Genomic DNA, 22,108 nt, shown 5'->3' on the forward strand with positions numbered 1-22,108 from the left:
TATTGTAGAGGTCCCAAAAATATTTGACCTCAGCCCGAACATTATTACTGTCAAGGCAAATTATTTTACTTTTTTTCTCTCTCTGAATTATGTACCTACGTTTTTCAAGATTTTTGATAGAGGGCAGGGTTACTCACTGAGGTACTCCGAGAAGCGAAGAGAGAAGGAAGACAGGATAGAAGAAATGCCAGCCGTTCAAGAAGAAACCTTATCCTGTTGAGATAAAATCCACCCCGGCCCGCTGAACCATTTTGTCGAACCGCGACCTAGCGGCTTACAAGGCAGGCATTGTGGCCGTCCAATCTAACTAGCCTGGTTCAATGATTTTCCGTCGAACATTCTTTCAGGTGGCAGGTCTGTTTTTTGTCAGGAATTACTCACGATTATCATTTGACTATTATTGATATGATCAGGTGTATTGATAGCTGATTAATTAGTATTTTATTATTATATTATTATTATTATTATGTATTATTATTAGTATTTTTTTTTTATCCGCCCGGCGCCCTAATGTATATCTGATGACTGTGATTTTTTCTCTTATCCAGGGAAATGGCGGAACAACATAGAAGTGGCGGTCAAAACGCTCCGCCAAGGCACAATGTCTACACAGGCGTTCCTACAGGAGGCCGCCATTATGAAGAAGTTCCGCCATGACCGCCTAGTGGCGCTGTATGCCGTGTGTTCTAAAGAGGAACCCGTGTATATTGTACAGGTAATTTAGAGCCGTATTTTATTATGTGATTGAGTAGCTACTTTAATTGAGTAGCGACCAGTGGCAGCATTACCAGTGTAAAAAGATTATTGAAATGTGTTGTTGTTGTTGTTATCTAATGCTTGAGATTGACTATTATATCATTTTTCTCCTTGCGTCCCAATATTTGGATACTATGTTGTCGTTGTTTGTTAAGTTTGGGCAGACTGCAATGTGATCCGCGTTCATATTTTCATTTTGGTTACAAAGTGGGCAGGTGGGTGTGTCTCTGCATCCTATTCTATTCAGATGTTGAGCCAGACAGTCGTGGCCTGTCAATAGGCGGAACTTGGCTACCGCTGCTTTTCTTGGAAGCTCGGGGATTATATTAGGTGTTGTTAATATATCCTTCCATTTTGTGTTTTTAGCTTCTTCTTGTATCCATTTTCTGTGACTTTGGTTGTATTTGTGTTTTATTATTCTCTTCACAGAGTGGAAAGGCACGGTCCTCATTGGTGTGTTGGAGATTTCCGTTCCCTTTTTTGCCAGTTTGTCTGCAGATTCGTTTCCGTGTATTCCACAATGTGCAGGGATCCATTGCAAGGTTATTTGTTTTCTCAAGCACTTAAGTTGTTTTATTATGTCTCTTATTTCTTTAATTTGTTTCGTTGGTGTTTCATCAGTATTTGCAATAGCTTCAATTGCCGCTTTTGAGTCGGACAGGATTACAGCTTTAGAGAAGTTGTTTGTTCTATATAAAAGTTGTTGAACAGCAATTTTAATGGCTTCTGTTTCACCATCAAAATTGGTGGTAAAAGGGCCTAAGCCCTTGTAGAAAGAGAAAAGTTCAGAAGAATTTGAGAGATTTGATGTGACTTTTTTTTTTTTTTTTTGATTCAACATGTTTCAACCAAAGAGAATCCGTTTTGAATGTCCATTGTCCACACTTGCTGCCCCACGCCACTTATGTATTTTCAATGGTTATCTGAAAGAGGGACCTCTGGGTGAAATTTTGCTATTTCTTTATGAAAAAATTCCAAGAATCGAAGAGTCTCTCTCCCATTTTTAGGGACATGTTTTGATTTTAATACATGAGTTTCTGTGGGTAAACACCATGGAATATACTTTGGCAGTCAAAGTGTTGAAGTTAAACCCTTCTGGAAAGTCCCGAGGGACACCGTTCCTAATTTTTGCTGTTCCCTTATCGTTTTCAGGAATTCATGAACAAAGGAAGTCTACTGGAGTTTCTCAGGAATGGAGAGGGAAGACTATTGCAGTTTGGCGATTTGATTTATATTGCAGCTCAGGTAAAAACCAAATGCTCGTTTTCGAATTTAGTCGGTATAAATAGAATAGAATGGAATTCACACCTTGTTTATCCTGCCCGAATGAGACTATAAAGTCCCTTTACGTCTAGCTAGGTTACGTTAAACAGAGAGTAGACTAGTGTCTAGCTGTGGGACTATAAACAGGGAGGAGAACAGCTAACCCTAACCAGCCTAGCTAGCTACCTTGTTTATCCTGCCCGAATGAGACTATAAAGTCCGTTTACGTCTAGCTAGGTTACGTTAAACAGAGACTAGCGTCTGGCAGTGGGACTATAGACAGGGAGGAGAACAGCTAACCCTAACCAGCCTAGCTAGCTGACAGTTCTTCGAAGGGTTCTCTCTGCTTTTAAAGAACAAGCACAAGTCCTCACAATGGTTGACTGCAGGACGACTGAAACCACAATAACAAATGAAGTATGCCTGAAGGCATGTTCCAATTTACTCGAAAGTGACGACAAAGTGCTTATATAATGATTGATTTTGGTGTTCCATCGCAGGTTTCGTCGGGTATGGCGTATCTAGAAGTGAAACAGTTGATACACCGAGACCTGGCTGCTCGGAATGTTCTCATATTGTATTGCTTATAATGATTGATTTTGGTGTTTCATCGCAGGTTTCGTCGGGTATGGCGTATCTAGAAGTGAAACAGTTGATACACCGAGATCTGGCAGCCCGGAATGTTCTCATAGGCGATAACAATGTGGCCAAGATATGTGACTTTGGACTGGCCAGAGTGATAGAAGATGATGAGTACTGCCCTAGACAAGGTGAACATATCTTACTTTCCTATATCCTCAGGAAATAATGCTACAAAAAGCAGATTTTATCTTAAAAAAAAAAAAGAAAAAAACACACACACCGGTTAAAAACAAAGGAGGGAAAAGAGCACCAAAACAAGGGAAAATGGCTCCAGAAATAAAGAAGGAAAATTTTGAGGTCAAATTCACAGATCACAGATTTGCGTAAAGGGATAATTGGACCCAATAAAACCACCTCCGAAGAATTGGGATAACAATAAATGAGAAAAATTTGGAATTGAAATTAACTAAGAAAGTTAGGCCAGAGTGATGGAGGGAAAATTTGACATCAAATAGATAGGTAGAAAGCACTAACTTGTAGAAAGAGAATAAAAGTGACGAAAAAAGTCTCTGTTAAGTCCCATTTATTAAAGTGTTAATAAAAAAAAAGACTTTTCTAAATTAAATTCTCTTTTTATTAAAGTTCTACACTATATATAGTTGTAAATCTGTCCTAGGACAGGTACCACCGTGAACTTCAACTTTTCTGATTCATGATCCTCTTCTCCATCTTTCACGTGCCAAATTTTGGGCCGGAACCAGGGTCGGCTCCAAAAAGGGGTCAACTTCAAAGTCTTACACCTTACAGTATACATTCCATTTAAATACAATCTTTAATTCCATTTAAATACAATGGCAGGATGGTAGGTCTTGATGAGTAAGTAAAGATACAATGAGTTGACATGTTTCGCCATCTGTTGATGGCATCTTCAGAACAACTGGTCAGATATTTCAAATATGTAAATCTAAGGTATGCATGTATATATATGATGTACCTATATTAACCTCTAGATATATGTTGCCAGGTGTGCATGTAAGATGTTATTAAATTCTATATATGTTTCATAGGTATGCATGGTCGTGACGTGATTGAGCAGGTAGAACGAGGCTATCGCATGACCAAGCCCGCCTCCCATTACATCCCAGACGCCATCTATCGGCTAATGTTGCAATGCTGGGACTCGAACCCGGACAAGCGACCCACGTTCGAATTTCTCAAGCACTACTTCGAAGCTGGATGGACGCCTGAGATTCAATTTGATCATATTGGTTCAATGAATATGAGTGAAGACTTGAAGAGGTATTGGGTTAATTTGAATGACCAAGCCCGCCTCTCATTACATCCCGGACGCCATCTATCGGCTAATGTTGCAATGCTGGGACTCGAACCCGGACAAGCGACCCACGTTCGAATTTCTCAAGCACTACTTCGAAGACTTCAACATCACGTCGGAAATGCCCTACAAGGAGCTCAACGAGGATGAGTGAGGAGGTAATGGGCTAATCACTCCCCAAAACTTTGAGATTAATTAATCTTGTTGGCTCAAGGAAGGTACCTAATGGGTTAACTTTAGCTTTCCAAACTATGAAAGGTTAGTGCCCGAAAATCTGATATTTAAGTTGATCATATTTGTTGAATGAATATGAGTGAAGAGGTAATGGGTTAATTTTGAGGAAGGTAATGGGTTAACTTAAGCTTCCCTAATTATGAAGGGTTAGAGCCCGAAACTCTGAGATTCAAGTTGATCATATTGGTCCAATGAGGTAAAGGGTTAATTTAGACTCTCAGAAGGGTTAGACCAACCACTCACTATCAGGTAGACCTGATGACAGGTACACCTGATCAGGTCTACCTGGTATTTGAGCTGGGCATTTCAGACGAATTTTCTGTGTCAAAATAAATAAAGGTCTACCTGGTAGTGTGTGTGCTCATCAGGTATCAGGTAGACCTGACAGACGGACCTTTTCAGGTGTATCTGTCAGGTCTACCTGATAGTGAGTGGCTACTACTAATACTACTACTACTGTTACTGCTACTACAACATAGTGAGTGGCTGGCCTTAGTGGAGGGTTAATTTTGACTCCCCTAAACTTTGAGATTAATTAATCTTGTTGGCTCAAGGAAGATAATGGGTTAACTTTAGCTTTCCAAACGATGAAAGGTTAGTGCCCGAAAATCTGATATTTAAGTTGATCATATTTGTTGAATGAATATGAGTGAAGAGGTAATGGGTTAATTTTGACTCCTCAAACTGGATTGAAGAGGTAATGGGTTAATTTTAACTCCCTGGATGGACGCCTGAGATTCAATTTGATCATATTGGTTCAATGAATATGAGTGAAGACTTGAAGAGGTATTGGGTTAATTTGAACTCTCCAAAGAGTCCGAAAATTTGTGATTGACGTTGATTTACTTGTTTTAAGATGAGTATTTCACTGCCGTTTTTATTTCGTAGCAATGAAACAACTGCTACATTAGACTCGTGTGGTCTGTAATTCCTTTGGAACTCCTATCTGTCGAGCTTCCTTTGATAATTTTGACGCACATGACACTCTCCCCACCTCAATATTCTTTTTATTCATTTTTAAAGTTCAATTCTATTTGGTTCAATATTTTTTGAAAATCCTATGTCCGTCAGACGGTCTCTCAGACCTATGTCCGTCAGACGGTCTCTCAGACCTATGTCCGTCAGACGGTCTCTCAGACCTATGTCCGTCAGACGGTCTGTCAGACCTATGTCCGTCAGACGGTCTCTCAGACCTATGTCCGTCAGACTGTCTGTCAGACCTGTGTCCGTCAGACGGTCTCTCAGACCTGTGTCTGTCAGACCTATGTCCGTCAGACGGTCTGTCAGACCTATGTCCGTCAGACGGTCTCTCAGACCTATGTCCGTCAGACGGTCTCTCAGACCTATCTCCGTCAGACGGTCTCTCAGACCTATCTCCGTCAGACGGTCTCTCAGACCTATGTCCGTCAGACGGTCTGTCAGACCTATGTCCGTCAGACGGACTTAGGGTGAATGGCGGGCAGTGGGAGTGCAAAGTCGATAGATAGGTATAAGTGATAGGGAAGTGACTGAACTTGAAAATATTAATTCCTATTTCATAATCCGGCCCTTGACCTTTGAAATGTAGTCATTTATAAACACAATCCGGCCCTTGGCCTTTGAAATGTAGTCATTTATAAACATAATCCGGCCCTTGGCCTTTGAAATGTAGTCATTTATAAACACAATCCGGCCCTTGACCTTTGAAATGTAGTCATTTATAAACACAATCCGGCCCTTGACCTTTGAAATGTAGTCATTTATAAACATAATCCGGCCCTTGACCTTTGAAATGTAGTCATTTATAAACACAATCCGGCCCTTGACCTTTGAAATGTAGTCATTTATAAACACAATCCGGCCCTTGACCTTTGAAATGTAGTCATTTATAAACATAATCCGACCCTTGACCTTTGAAATGTAGTCATTTATAAACACAATCCGGCCCTTGGCCTTTGAAATGTATTCATTTATAAACACAATCCGGCCCTTGGCCTTTGAAATGTATTCATTTATAAACACAATCCGGCCCTTGGCCTTTGAAATGTAGTCATTTATAAACACACACGACTAAACTACAAATAAACAGGATGGAATTTTTTCAACCCCTATGATAATAATATGATAATTTTTTGAATTAAACAAATAATGTCTCTGTCAACTATGGTTGTTCAATACTTCTTTTAAACTTTTTTTTTTCTTATCTTTTTAGGGGTCTTAATAAGTTCCGTGTACAGTCCATTAAACTTTCAAATGAGCAGTCCATTAAACTTTTTTTTCTTCTTCTTCTTCTTCTTCTTCTTCTTCTTCTTCTTCTTCTTCTTCTTCTTCTTCTTTTTAGGGATCTTAAGAAGTTCCTTGTACCTTTGATTTCAAAGGATCTTTTTGTAAATAAATATGTACAGACTAAAAATACTCCTAACCAAATACTTGTACAAAATCAAACATTAATTTATTGAAATAAGTCAGATTGATTAGGTTAGAAATTAGAATACTCTGGTCCATTGTATATTTTTGTATTTTCCTAAGTGAAGTAGATAGAATTTCTTGAATAGAATTTCTAGATTAGAATTGAATTTCTAGTTGCCCTAGTGATAGAATTTTCTCTCTAGAGAACAGAATTAATAGCACAATCAGCGGTGGATTTTGAATCTGGAGGTTGGCGGTTCGAGTCCAAGTCAAGTCATAAGATCTATCCAGGTGTATTAACGGGGGAACGACTGCCTTTAAATTGTACTTTATTTAACACTACCAGCTTAGGAGTGGAAAAGTCCCTTTTTTACCAGGAGATATAATAAATGTTTAACCCAAAGTTTAATAAATGTTTAACGCAAAATCCGATTGCTTTTCGGTTATTCTTTGGTTTAAAACTCGGATTAACTTAATCAGAGTGTTTCTGACATTGACGCTCGGTAATTCGTTCTCTAGTGAGAAACCTTTGAAACTTGTAGACCAAAACGAAACCCTTTCATTTTTATTAATTTTATATGTGAGATAAAATAAAATTGTTTTTAATAATCGTAAAAAGTATTTAAAAAATTAAAATCAGATAAAAATAAAATGAAAACATTTTTATCAAGGCCATTTCGAACCTCTACTCCTGCTGCGTGCTGCTCTGAAGATGATGTCCTGACTCCTGAGTGACATCGAAAGCTCACCAAATTATAACATATTAATCGAAATTGTCTTGACAGAAATATTTTTATTTTATTTTTATCTGATTTTAATTTTTCACATGTGATACTTTTCCTTCTTTATTTTCTATATTTTCTCATGTGTTGAGGTAGATACTGTGTATGGTTTAGAACTTTTTATATATACAGGGTGGCCCGTAAGAGACGTGAAATACATACAGGGTGGATTTTTTTAAGGGTATCGATTGATTTTTTTTTTTAAAGGGAACTTTTTTCTCATGTCCTTCAAAAGGAGGTAGACTTTGATATTTGAAATTAAAATGAACTGTTAGTTTAATGGAACAACTAGTTCTAAGCTGACAGTCTAAAATTCTAAATAAAGCGCTACTTGTACTTATACTTATGAACTCCCCCTCCCCCCAAAATTTTAAACTAAATGAAGTCCTTGAAAAACAACTTCTTTAACTTCAAAAGATTTGATTAACCTACCTAATTATATTCGAACAAACTGGAGTAAAAAAAAAAAAAAAAAAAAGAAGCGACTCGCTACTAGCGAGTCTGGTGAGCGCTACGTCGTGGGTTCCGCTCCCGGCGAGAATTTTATCGTAAACAAATAAGGTTCGTTCTCGGAACGGCTCGTCAAGTTCGTTCTGGGAACGGCTGTTTACGATAAAATTTCTCCTATCCTGTCATCTCTTCGCTTTCGGACAACACTAAACTTTCTGTTGTTAAAATTCCCTATGACAAAAAATCGGTCTACAATTAACCTACAACTGATGCAAAATGTAAAGAACTTTAAACGTCCTTCTTGGTCCGCGAAAATTACCCCTTTTCAAATAAAGAACCCCAATTATTCGGAGTCTGACTTAGGTACTCGAGGCGACGATAAAACCTTGGCAGTTGCAGTTTCCTCTATCAAACCTCATAAAAAATAAAAAAAAAATCAGCTACATTGAGCTTGGTGAGGATCTGGCAGGGTGACTTGTCTACTTAGTCCTTACACCATGATGTCTACTTTATCTAATAAACCAGCTACCAGCAAGTTTTTATGGTGGATTTCTAGGTAGCCAGAGAAAATCTCGTTTTTCAGGTTTGAAAATCATGAGAGTTGAAAACTAGGTAGGTATTTATTTGTTCGAATATCGAATGTTATGACTAACTTTGTAACTAGGTAGCTAGGTACCTACCTGTAAGTAGTTGTAGGTACCCCATGAGTAAGTTTGTAGGTACCCTATAAGTAGTCGTATAGGTACCAACTCTTACCATCTTTGCAACGCCGTTTTTATTTCGTAGCCATAAAACAACTGCTACATTAGACGCATGTGGTCTGTGTCGTAGCATGCCCATCCCGTAGTATGTCCCTCATCAGATGGGCGAAAAGAGACACTATTCGTAGGTACCAACTCTTACCATCTTTGCAACGCCGTTTTTATTTCGTAGCAATAAAACAACTGCTACATTAGACGCATGTGGTCTGTGTCGTATAGTTGTAGGTACCCCATGAGTAAGTTTGTACCCTATAAGTAGTCGTATAGGTACCAACTCTTACCATCTTTGCAACGCCGTTTTTATTTCGTAGCAATAAAACAACTGCTACATTAGACGCATGTGGTCTGTGTCGTAACATGCCCATCCCGTAGTATGTCCCTCATCAGATGGGCGAAAAGAGACATATCAAGTTTGGCGTTTTTGTTGTAAATTGAAGAGTTTGGCCCCGTGACTAATGGTGTGGGGTACAAAGTGAGATTGAAATTGGTTTAGTTTATCATCATGAATTCTTTGTGGCAAAGCAGAGAGCTTCTTCACGTCTTCACGACTTATCACAGTATTACTGTTGGACCTGTGGGTATCAGTATCACACATGCTATTATTATTATTAATAATAATAATAATAATAGTGCTTATTTATATTGCTCGCACATGTGGTATTCGCGGTTTGTTCGCGGTTTTTTCGCAGTATTCGCGGTATTCGCGCTTTGTTCGCGGCATTCGCGGTTAGTCCGCGGTATTCGCGATTTGTTCGCGGTATTCGCGGTTAGTCCGCGGTATTCGCGGTTAGTCCGTGGTATTCGCGGAATCAAGTTTGGCGTTTTTGTTGTAGATTTGAGAGTTTGGCCCCGTGACTAATGGTGGGGGGTACAAAGTGAGATTAAATTCTTTGTGGCAAGCAGAGAGCTTCTTCACGACTTATCACAGTATTACTGTTGGACCTGTGGGTATCAGTATCACACATGCTATTAATAATAATAATAATAATAGTGCTTATTTATACTGCTCGCATAGGACTGAAAAGTCCCTTTACTCCAGCAGTAGGCTACTACTATTATTGTGGTCAAATTCTCAAATTATATGAGGATAAAATTCCATACCTCGGCTGGGATTGAACCCACGCCCTCCTGTTTACCAGGCGAGCGCCTTGACCACTACACCACCGAGGCAGGACCTAGGCGCTTACAAGGCATAGACTTCTTACATTCTTCTGTCCACCAATCGATTTCTTGTGAAAAGTTACATAGGAGAGACTCCTTGGTAATCTTAAATTCTCCAATAGGACCTCTTGATTTCCCAAAAACCATGTTGAAATATTTGGTTATTTGGAGATGTCAGTGAGGAAAGAGGGAACAGAGAAGACAGAGAACCTTCCTTTCTGAAAGCAGAAGAGAGAATGAGCTCTGACAAAAATCTAGGTCTGTATTTGGAGAAGTCAGTGAGGAGAGAGGGAACAGAGAAGACGGAGAACCTTCCTTTCTGAAAGCAGAAGAGAGAATGAGCTCTGACAAAAATCTAGGTCTGAAGAAACCTCCCCTTGACCCCCTACTACCAAAACTAAAAAAGTAGGGGATCAGGGGAAATGTAGGGGGTTGAGGGGAGGTTTCTCCTACATTTTGACCATTGGTTTGGAGATTCCTTTGAGATAGAAGTTACATATTTATATTGTCTTCTTTTGAGTTATTCACAGTTTGTTCACGATCGTATTACTTTCTTTGTTTGTGGTATTCGCGGTTTTTTCGCAGTATTCGCGCTTTGTTCGCGGTTAGTCCGCGGTATTCGCGGTTAGTCCGCGATTTGTTCGCGGTATTCGCGGTTAGTCCGTGGTATTCGCGCTTTGTTCGCGGTATTCGCGGTTAGTCCGCAGTATTCGCGATTTGTTCGGGGTATTCGCGGTTAGTCCGCGGTATTCGCGGTTAGTCCGCGGTATTCGCGGTTAGTCCGTGGTATTCGCGGTTAGTCCGCGGTATTCGCGATTTGTTCGCGGTATTCGCGCTTTGTTCGCGGTATTCGCGGTTAGTCCGTGGTATTCGCGCTTTGTTCGCGGTATTCGCGGTTAGTCCGTGGTATTCGCGCTTTGTTCGCGGTATTCGCGGTTAGTCCGCGGTATTCGCGATTTGTTCGCGGTTAGTCCGTGGTATTCGCGCTTTGTTCGCGGTATTCGCGGTTAGTCCGCGGTATTCGCGATTTGTTCGCGGCATTCGCGGTTAGTCCGCGGTATTCGCGCTTTGTTCGCGGTATTCGCGGTTAGTCCGCGGTATTCGCGATTTGTTCGCGGTATTCGCGGTTAGTCCGTAGTATTCGCGATTTGTTCGCGGTATTCGCGGTTAGTCCGCGGTATTCGCGATTTGTTCGCGGTATTCGCGGTTAGTCCGCGGTATTCGCGGTTAGTCCGTGGTATTCGCGATTTGTTCGCGGCATTCGCGGTTAGTCCGCGGTATTCGCGCTTTGTTCGCGGTATTCGCGGTTAGTCCGCGGTATTCGCGGTTAGTCCGTGGTATTCGCGGTTAGTCCGCGGTATTCGCGGCCGAGACCATATGATAATTTTTTGAATTAAACAAATAATGTCTCTGTCAACTATGGTTGTTCAATACTTCTTTTAAACTTTTTTTTTTCTTATCTTTTTAGGGGTCTTAATAAGTTCCGTGTACAGTCCATTAAACTTTCAAATGAGCAGTCCATTAAACTTTTTTTTCGTTAGAGAACCACTGCCATACACGAAAAGCCCACTCCGAGGCTTAGGTGAGGACGGGATGGGTTGAGCTTCTACGTGGTGCCTCCTTTACTATGAGTCATGCCGCCACTGATCGCTACTCGATTAAAGTAGCTACTCACTTGTCCTCATGAGGCTGAGTGCACCCCGCACTCCAAGCACAGAGCCGAAAAAACTTCGACCATGCCGGTAATCGAACCCGGCACCTCCAGATGCGGCCCCTGGTTCATAATAATAATAATAGACTCTTGAGTGGAAGGCAACCACTAGGCGAGGTTAACGCCTTAGGCGTTCTCTACCACCTAACCCTTAGAGCTCCATTATTATGTGGTCAAATTCTCAAATAAATGAGGATAAAATTCCATACCTCGGCTGGGATCGAACCCACGCCCTCCTGATTACCAGGCGAGCGTCTTGACCACTACACCACCGAGGCAGGTTTCTTCTTCCTCTCTGTCAGTTCTCTCTCACCTTCTGAACCCCCTCCCTTTCTGTCGACCTTTCTCTCCTCTTCCTCAATCTTATTACATACTTCTATTTAGCTATGATTATTTTCTTCTTCTTCTTTCTCCTCATTCTCCTCGTCTTATTTCTCTCCTTCTTTGTCCTTTTCCTTCCCCCTTCTTCTTTTACTTCCATCTCTCTCTCTCTCTCTCTTATTAATAACCAAAGTCTCTCTCTCTCTCATGTAATAGAGAGAGAGATTTGGTGTATTGGTGTTGTGTGTCTTTATATTGGTGAGTGTTTTGTGGTGAATAGTGGAGAATAGAGGAGAGGAGAGAATAGAGAAAAGAGAGAGAGAAAAAGAAAGAAGAGGTGAATAGAGAGAAAAATGTATTGATGACATTTTGAAAAAACCTCTTCCATGCGCCTCGGTTTTGGACCTGGCTGACTTCCAACTTCTTCTCTTTCAAATCCTGTGGAAACACTGTGTGCATATATCTCGTTTTCGGTCTTCCCCTGTCTCTCTTACCTCCAACTTCCATATCTCTCAGCCTCTTTCCAACATATTCTTGATCTCTTCTTTCTACTTGTCCAAACTATTGAAGCTTTTTTCCTGAATTTTCCTTGAGATCTCTTTCACCGTTCTGGACTGGCAAAATAATAATAATAGTGCTTATTTATACTGCTCGCATAGGACTGAAAAGTCCCTTTACTCCAGCAGTAGGCTACTACTATTATTGTGGTCAAATTCTCAAATTATATGAGGATAAAATTCCATACCTCGGCTGGGATTGAACCCACGCCCTCCTGTTTGCACATTCTTCTGTCCACCAATCGATTTCTTGTGAAAAGTTACATAGGAGAGACTCCTTGGTAATCTTAAATACTCCAATAGGACCTCTTGATTTCCCAAAAACCATGTTGAAATATTTGGTTATTTGGAGATGTCAGTGAGAGTGAGGAAAGAGGGAACAGAGAAGACAGAGAACCTTCCTTTCTGAAAGCAGAAGAGAGAATGAGCTCTGACAGACTGACAAAAATCTAGGTCTGAGGAAACCTCCCCTTGACCCCCTACTACCAAAACTAAAAAAGTAGGGGATCAGGGGAAATGTAGGGGGGGTCGTATCCACAATTTTGTTAAAGAGGGGGGTAGGATTTACATTTACCCTTTTTTTTCTAGTTAAGCAAGGTCTTTTCAAGGTCGTATTTCGGGTTACTTTCTGGTGTTCTCGTGTTGACCCAGCACCTAATTGGGAAGTATTGTGTCTCTTCTCGCCCATCTGATGAGAGGCATACTATAGAACAGTTGCGCTTACTTGGGTGATGTTTCAAAGTCATAGAGCAGGAAAAATGAGGACCAACGGAATCTTTCTTTTTCTCCTACGACTTCTAGATACCGAGATAAATCGATTTAAAAAATACCGGTAAATCGTGAACTTTGCCGTCACGGCATACGCTCCCGTAGGCGATGACGTCATAATTCAGGACTCCCGCTTCGTTTGTTTGTGCGGATTTTGACGTGAAGTCTGACGTCACAACTCTTTGAACGTTTTCATTAGAACGGCAATTAAAAATTGAATTTTCGACCTTTTAAAGTTATACTTTTTCGGAGTTTCGACCTCAGATTTGGATTTTTCCCAACTTTTTACATAGGAATCGACCATTTATTTATAATTTTTACCCATTTGCAACTGCTCCATTATCCTCACGAGGCTGAATGAACCTCAAACTCCCAGCACAAAGCGGAAAAAACTTCGACCCTGGCGGGAATCGAACCCGGCACCTCTGGCGTACATATTGTGATACCCACTCGGCCACGGAGGTTACACTGCAAATGGCCCTAAATATAAGCACCATTTTGCCTCAGTGGTGTAGTGATCAAGTAGGTAATAGATCGAAAAATCGGAATAGAACTGGTAACCCACCTAGGATAATCTACAGTGTAAACTGTGTAAATCATAATTATGTGTAATTAATGACTTTATACATAATATGTATACCTATCATATAACCTGCCTCGGTGGTGTAGTGGTCAAAACGCTTGCCTGGTAAACAGGAGGGCATGGGTTCAATCCCGGCCGAGGTATGGAATTTTATTCTCAAAATAATTTGAGAATTTGACCACAATGACAATAGTAGCCTACTGCTAGAGTAAAGGGACTTTTCAGTCCTATGCGAGCAGTATAAATAAGCACTATTGATTGTTTTATCTTAGCATTGCTTTAGACTTTATAATATTCTGTCTCCTCTATGACCATGCATAAAAAAAAAGAAACATCTCCAGAAAACAACATCACATTAGGGAACCCCTGCTCCATCTTCCAAGTTTAAACTTCTGGTGTTATAACGGCTCCCTCGCAGCCTCAGGGACACAATATAATATTAATACGAGTATTAGCTACATAATATAATATGGTTGGGTACTTAGATATTACATTTACACAGTCATCGTAGTGAAAGGGCATGTCAAGTTGGTATATTAATATTTAGTCACCATCCAATCGTTTTGGATCAACAGCTGGGTGGTGTGATTTCGGTAAAACTCAAGGTGCTCTAGACCTAGTAATCATCATTATTATTATCAACATCTACACAACAATAAAACATACATATACTGTTGGGATCATTAAAATTATAATTGAGCCAGCCTAGTACGAGGGTGGGAGGTGGGTGGGTGGATGCTTCAAATTTTCGGATCTTAACCTACAGTAAAGGAGAAAAATAGGGTGAGTGTAGCACCTATGGTCAGTGTAGCACCTATGGACACTTTACACGTGTCCAAGGCATTAGCGTTCAAACAACACCAAGTTTCGTTTCAACTTGTTCATCTCTGCATCCGCCATCTTATTTATGCCCCGAAGCACTGGTTCAGTTATTATCAACATCTACACAACAATAAAACATACATATACTGTTGGGATCATTAAAATTATAATTGAGCCAGCCTAGTACGAGGGTGGGAGGTGGGTGGGTGGATGCTTCAAATTTTCGGATCTTAACCTACAGTAAAGGAGAAAAATAGGCTCAAAGAGGGTCCGCCCCCCCCCCCCTTTCCCCAAAACATGTACCTGGCGTAGGTACCTCGATTGTAATTTTATTATTGGTTGACTGGGACAGGTTGGGTGGTAGAGCGCTGAATATACCGGTTGGAAAACCTGTCGCAATGTAGGATCGGGTGATAACAAAGTAGCTATACACCCAAATCCAAGGCTGCCAGCCTACAGCCTAGTTATAGGAAGCGACTCGCTACTAGCGAGTCTGGTGAGCGCTACGTCGTGGGTTCCGCTCCCGGCGAGAATTTTATCGTAAACAAATAAGGTTCGTTCTCGGAACGGCTCGTCAAGTTCGTTCTGGGAACGGCTGTTTACGATAAAATTTCTCCTATCCTGTCATCTCTTCGCTTTCGGACAACACTAAACTTTCTGTTGTTAAAATTCCCTATGACAAAAAATCGGTCTACAATTAACCTACAACTGATGCAAAATGTAAAGAACTTTAAACGTCCTTCTTGGTCCGCGAAAATTACCCCTTTTCAAATAAAGAACCCCAATTTTTCGGAGTCTGACTTAGGTACTCGTCGCCTTCGCGACGATAAAACCTTGGCAGTTGCAGTTTCCTCTATCAAACATAAAAAAAAATCAGCTACATTGAGCTTGGTGAGGATCTGGCAGGGTGACTTGTCTACTTAGTCCTTACACCATGATGTCTACTTTATCTAATAAACCAGCTACCAGCAAGTTTTTATGGTGGATTTCTAGGTAGCCAGAGAAAATCTCGTTTTTCAGGTTTGAAAATCATGAGAGATTGAAAACTAGGTATTTATTTGTTCGAATATCGAATGTTATGACTAACTTTGTAACTAGGTACCTGTAACTATTCGTAGGTACCAACTCTTACCATCTTTGCAACGCCGTTTTTATTTCGTAGCAATAAAACAACTGCTACATTAGACGCATGTGGTCTGTGTCGTAACATGCCCATCCCGTAGTATGTCCCTCATCAGATGGGCGAAAAGAGACACAAATTGTGACAAAATAATAAATGTATAGGTCCTATAATTATGTATAGGACACAATAATTAGGTATAGGTCCTATACATAATTATTTAATGTATTCGAGTGACGTCGGAGTAGGTAACCTCTCCTAACACTCTCCAAAGTGACCTCAGAGTGTACTCCGAGCGGACTTTGAGACAACTCAATAGAGTGGACTACTGCTTCCTCTGGCTGATTTGTATAGGTCCTATACATAATTATTTAATGTATTCGAGTGACGTCGGAGTAGGTAACCTCTCCTAATAACACTCTCCAAAGTGACCTCAGAGTGTACTCCGAGCGGACTTTGAGACAACTCAATAGAGTGGACTACTGCTTCCTCTGGCTGATTTGAGGAGCACTGGTCTACTAGTCATGGGAGACTAAGCCAAGGGGCCCGGGAGTAGAGTCGTATCCAGAATTTTGTTGAAGAGGGGGGTAGGATTTACATTTACCCTTTTTTTTCTAGTTATTTTTCTTCCAACAATCACTTTCACAATCTCTCTACTATCTACTACTTATCATTACCTGTTGTTCTACTTTCCTTTTTTACTTTGTCACTTTCTATTATCACCTATTAATTTACATTTCCTTTTTTTTTTTTTTTTTTTTTTTTTTTTTTTAAAAAAGAATACGGATACCTAATTCATTCTATTCTGTCTGATTCTTTGCGATCGGCTATAGGATTGGTATAGATTTACACGTAATTGTAGGTAGGTATTTATTCTCGTTTTCACATGACCTAGTCATGTAGTCGGTAATGTATCAATGTGCTGCATTTAAATTGACTTATTCATTGGTCTAAAAGCGCTCAAACCTTCAGTTAAGCTCCCAGCACTTTATCTCATGAATAAAAACGAAACACCCAATACCTACATTTACCTAATGAGAAAATGTACTAAAACTTCAATGTAGGTACTTGTAATAAAATGTAAATCACATATCACATTGAACACATCTACCAGTATTTCCTGACATTAACCTTGTGTCATTTGTTGAGCATTAAGCATTGAGCATGGTGATCTTGGTAGGAGGTATTACGAAGTCCGTAATAGATAGGTAGGTATAACCGTACCGTAATAGGTATTCCAAAACTTGTTTAGCTTCTCAGGTTCTTACACTTTAGGGGTCTAAACACACATGAGGGGTAATATTATATACCTACCTATGTTTAATGTTTTATTTTCTTTATTTGACAATACCAAGTACCTACCTAAATACAAATACAAGAGGATCCTTCCTAGACACAATGCTTCTAAGAAGGATATTATGACAACAGAAAGTTTACTTAACTATATTAAATAAAAAATATAAATGAATAACAAATGGAATACCAGAAAGTTGAGTCATTCAATGCTATTTAAAATTTTTAACAGAGAATCTTTCAATAATCAATACCTTATTTGGCGTGGTAGCACCTGTAGTACGCCATCAAAAGCTCAAAACCACTTCCGTTTCCTCAAAGAAAATGCAACTTAAGTATGGTCGATTGGTTTTGGTCGACTGGTTTGGTCGATTTTAAAAGTCTCGTCATCTTAGTCGATGGAAAAGTTAGTCAAAATAGTCAAACACCTGAGATATACATATCTATAGGTAATTAGGTACCTACCTAACTCATCTCGTACACTGTATGAACAAAGCACCGACACATGACACATTTTCTATACAAATACAATTTTATCTTTTTATCAAATTAACCCTTTCAGATAAGAGCTTTTAACCTGTGCTCCTACTCCTTGTAAAATTACCTACCTACCTACATCATATTATCAATATTCAATAGGTATATAGTGCTAGTGCCTCATAAGAAGTATCTATAGCCTACCTAACTTTACATAACTATGTAATTTAATCACATACCTAGGTATTATAATATGTAGGTACTCATGCAAATGCTCTAACTTTGCTCTCTTTGTAATCTTTTTATGCTCATTTACCTAATATAAATATATAACTCAGTGGCGTAGCGTCCATGTAGGGCGTGTATGGCGGCCATACACTAAATTTACTCAAATACCCTTAATATTGACTTTAAATATTTATGAAGAAGCATGTGCATAACTTATGTAGTAATGTGCATGGTGATGGAAATCAGTGCCCTACACGCCTTACACTTGACTTTAGACCACGCTACGCCACTGTAACTATATAACTATATTATAACTCTTTTCACTGTAACTATATTATAACTCTTTTCTATACTTCACTAATACAGTAATCATAATCAGATAGATTGTCTATCAGTGCACGAGCACTACAGTAACACTGGCTTAGTAACATGATATCTGCCCAGGAAACATAGTTATGTACCTACCTACGTCTATGAATATAAAGTCTTCAAATAGGTAGGGTGGTAAGTGTACCATTTCTTCGCCCACCTAAAAAACGTACCATTTATTGGCCCACCTGCCAACATTTTTTTTCTCTAATAATTTTTATGACTACAATTTTGGAATACCACTGGTTCGATAGCATTCTTTAAGCCCTTTCTTTTGATGAAATTGGATCTTGAAAAACTTCGTCCAGTTCAGACTTATGTGGCGTAGACCCACAGGTGGGCCAATAAATGGTAGGTACCTACGTTTTTTAGATGGTTGAATAAATGATACACTTACCCTACCAGCCTTATTAGCTTTGAAGGTAGGATGCACCTGCCTTGTAAGCGCTAGATCGGGAGTTCGATTCCCAAACAGGGCGGATTCTATCCTGAACAGAGAATGTCCGTTCTCGGAACGGCTGGCTTTTTCCTATCCTGTCTTCCTTCTCTCTTCGCTTTCGGAACGATAAGACCGTTGTTACACAGTAATTTCCAGTGGTCTAAAAAGACAACTGGAATGGTGTAATTGGAGTTACAGTTCCCTCTATCAATCCTCGGAAAAAAGGTTGCTTCCAAGCAGTAGCCCCGGTACTACGGATCTGTTAGATGCACCGCGGTGCAGTCAGTGCAGGGCCCCCCCTCGCCCTAGGGGTCACATTGACGGGCCGCCACTGGTAGGTCTGACCTTCCCAAAGATATGTACCTAAAATTACATGTAGGTCCTATATTGCCACATGAACTTGAACCTCATGAACCTGCAGATAATCTCATAAAAATATGCAAGTAAGTATGTGTTTTTCATAAGCCTTAAATACAGAAAGACACTACTTGTATGTAGCGGGGTTTTAAAATTTGATTACCTATTTCTGAGAAGGATAGAACATTTGGCAATTGGCAGATGATTTTGGCTAACTGATGCTCCAAATTTTCGGACTCTGTCCTATGGTGAAGGAGAAAAATGAAGCTCTGGGGCTTTTGCCCCCAAACCCGAAATTCGGCCCTGCCCAGGAGCTATGCGACGCAATGCGATGTTCTAGAGCTGGACAAAAACTTGGCACTTCAAGTTTCATAAGCTCTAAGCACAATATTCATGACAATAGGTAGGTACCTATAACCAAACAGAACCCTGAAAAGCCTTGCATTCTAAAAAGGTGTGCCCAAACACAGTGACACACTGCCTCGACGACATAGTTTCTCCTCGTCGGTGGACATCGCGGCCGGTCAACTACATAATTATATATGTTCGGACACACCCTGACGTTTTTCGTTTCATATTTTACCCTCCATTCTTCGACAAGCTACCCGCTTCTTCACAACCTCACGGGAAAAGCCAACAACCGCGCTTAACGGTGCTTAACTTCAGTGATCTATTAACCCCCTCTGAGATACATGTTTTTTTTTTTAAGAGGTTTGTCCCGAAATGAAGAGAGAAGGAAGACAGGATAGGAGAAAGTCAGCCGGTCCGAGAACGAACAATATCCCATCAGGATAAAATCCGCCCCGGGCGGGAATCGAACCCACGGCCTAGCGCTTACAAGGCAGACGCACTACCAACTAAGCTAACTAGGCTGGCGAGATACATACATTATTTAGTTGGGCAAATTTAATGAGTTTCGCTCCGGGCATCTCAAACTTTGGAAAAGCACTGTGCGATCCCCCACCATCTCGACGGCACTATGAGGTGAGTGAAAGCTGTAATTAGTGTGACATGAACCTACGTCTATGAAAATTTAATAAAGTCTTCAAATACCAGCCTTATTAGCTTGGAAGGTAGGATGCACCTGCCTTGTAAGCGCTAGATCGGGAGTTCGATTCCCAAACAGGGCAGATTCTATCCTGAACAGAGAATGTTCGTTCTCGGAACGGCTGGCTTTTTCCTGTCCTGTCTTCCTTCTCTCTTCACTTTCGGCACGATAAGACCGTTGTTACACAGTAATTTCCAGTGGTCTCAAAAGATAACTGAATGGTGTAATTGGAGTTACAGTTCCCTCTATCAATCCTCGGAAAAAAGGTTGTTTCCAAGCAGTAGCCCCGGTACTACGGGTCTGTTAGATGCACCGCGGTGCAGTTAGTGCAGCCCCCCCCCCTCGCCCTAGGGGTCACATTGACGGGCCGCCACTGGTAGGTCGAGTAAATACAAGAAAAATAATTTTATTCCATTCCTACTGGCATACTCCTTCTTCCTACCTATTCTAATATGTAGCTCCCTAGTCTGGTATGTGGTCTCTCCTAAAGACGTTAAAAGCAACCTCCGTGGCCGAGTGGGCATCACACTAGGCTTGCACGCCGGAGGTCCCGGGTTCGAAATTTTTTTCGATAACCTATGCGGTGACAGCACGTTGAATACAACAGTTCTCAATGGATAACGTTGAACGTGGTTGGCATCTGGATAGTGGTTGGCCAACCGTTCCGAGAACAAACCTTCCTTTGAAGAGGTTTAATCGAGGGAACTGTAACTGCTGAGGTCTTATCGTCCCAAAAGCGAAAAGAAAAGGAAGACAGGGTGGGAGAAATAATAATAGACTCTTGAGTGGAAGGCATCCACTAGGCGAGGTTAACGCCTTAGGCGTTCTCTACCACCTTAGAGCTCCATTATTACGTGGTCAAATTCTCAAATAAATGAGGATAAAAATCCATACCTCTGCTGGGATCGAACCCACGCCCTCCTGATTACCAGGCGAGCGTCTTGACCACTACGCCACCGGGGCAGAAAGCCAGTTTGTATTGTGGGTTGTGGATAAGAGATACCACTAGCATTCTATAGCAGCCTAATGGTAAGTATTTCTATCGCAGCCTAGCTAGTACCATTTTGAATCTCAAATCCTAGGTAACCCAACTAGGGGTATCCTACTTACCCAATGGTTCTCCCAATGTCCAGTCACCAAAGCCGGTCCGAAACTACGAGCTGGGTTAATACTGCAGCCGGCGAATTGAGCCTGGAAAGGAAAAATTATGAATTGAAACCACATCTTTGAGGACAAGAGACACGTGTCTAAAATCAACCAATGATTTTAGGTAAAAAGGTAAATTTAAAAAGATGAGTGTTTCACCGCCGTTTTTATTTCGTAGCAATGAAACAACTGCTACATTAGACGCATGTGGTCTGTGCCGTAGCATGCCCATACCGTAGTATGCCACTCATTAGGTGGGCGGGAAGTTACCTACTCAATAATTCCCAATTAGGTCCTGGGTCAACACGAGAACACCAGCCGTCTGATCTTGTAAAGATCTTGGTCTGATCTTTCAAGTCACGTTTTGATTTTTGTCTGAATCTCGAAATTTTCGATCTTGGATTAATGCCAACTTTCCAACTTACCCCTGGAATGGCCAAGGCGGTGACAGCAAATCCGAACTTGAGCGGTAAAGAATCGTGCTTGTCTAAACATTTGTAATCCCAAGCTGCACACAAGACCATGGCAATGATGACTGAAATTTGAAAAGACAAGTGAGAAGTTGTACCAATACATTATAGTTTATGACATCCCTACAAAATATATCATTTAGAGAAGTGTTAGTAAAAGTTTTAAAATTTAAAAAAAAAGGTGTACTTGGAGGTATAATATCTACTCAGCAGGCCCGTATCCAGAATTTTGTCGAGGGGTCGAGGTGGGGGGGGTGGGGGGTCGAAAGGTCCAGAAGAAAGTCGATGTACGAGGGGGGCGAGGGGGGGGGGGGGGGGCGAGGTGGAGTGCTCCAAATTCCCGAAATTTAGCCCCCTACAATAAAGCGAGAACAAATATGAGACAAGCTCACAGGCTTGCGGGTTGCAAAAATCGAACGGTCCGTTTCCCCTACTTACCTCCCTCATGCGTGCGACCTAGCCTTCCCTTACGTGTCAGCAAAAAACCTGCTGCTGAGACCGCCTTGCGGACAAGCGTCAACGCTGTAGGATTGGCGCAGAAGTGCAAGCAGAACGTGTTTCGCCAGGTAATGAACTGTGCCCCGGAAACACGCGACTAAAAACGAGACGAACAAACATGCCATGTTCAGCTACCAAACCAGAAAATAATGCCAATTCCCAAGTACAAAACAAAAGTGGACTCAATGATG

General features: G+C 40.8%; 2 protein-coding genes across 2 annotated transcripts in view; one reads left to right on the top strand and one right to left on the bottom strand.

The window, feature by feature from the left end:
• The window catches only part of LOC103518579 (tyrosine-protein kinase Src64B), a 12,639-nt gene extending 4,823 nt beyond the window's left edge, over positions 1-7,816 (top strand). Inside the window, exons 5-10 of the mRNA XM_026830338.1 lie at positions 549-715; positions 1,909-2,001; positions 2,636-2,825; positions 3,639-3,753; positions 3,956-4,096; positions 4,668-7,816. Coding sequence (XP_026686139.1) covers positions 549-715; positions 1,909-2,001; positions 2,636-2,825; positions 3,639-3,753; positions 3,956-4,088 — 698 coding nt within the window. The 3' untranslated portion in view covers positions 4,089-4,096; positions 4,668-7,816. The remainder of the gene's footprint in view (positions 1-548; positions 716-1,908; positions 2,002-2,635; positions 2,826-3,638; positions 3,754-3,955; positions 4,097-4,667) is intronic.
• A 13,043-nt stretch (positions 7,817-20,859) lies between these two features.
• LOC113471293 (aquaporin-1-like) overlaps positions 20,860-22,108 on the bottom strand; it is a 3,073-nt gene continuing 1,824 nt past the window's right edge. Inside the window, exons 4-6 of the mRNA XM_026830339.1 lie at positions 21,858-22,014; positions 21,375-21,511; positions 20,860-20,994 (exon numbers count right to left, since the gene is read on the bottom strand). Of these exons, the coding sequence (XP_026686140.1) occupies positions 20,875-20,994; positions 21,375-21,511; positions 21,858-22,014 (414 nt within the window). The 3' untranslated portion in view covers positions 20,860-20,874. The remainder of the gene's footprint in view (positions 20,995-21,374; positions 21,512-21,857; positions 22,015-22,108) is intronic.

The sequence above is a fragment of the Diaphorina citri genome, unplaced genomic scaffold, assembly GCF_000475195.1.
Source record: "Diaphorina citri unplaced genomic scaffold, Diaci psyllid genome assembly version 1.1 scaffold2260, whole genome shotgun sequence".
Classification (NCBI taxonomy): domain Eukaryota; kingdom Metazoa; phylum Arthropoda; class Insecta; order Hemiptera; family Psyllidae; genus Diaphorina; species Diaphorina citri.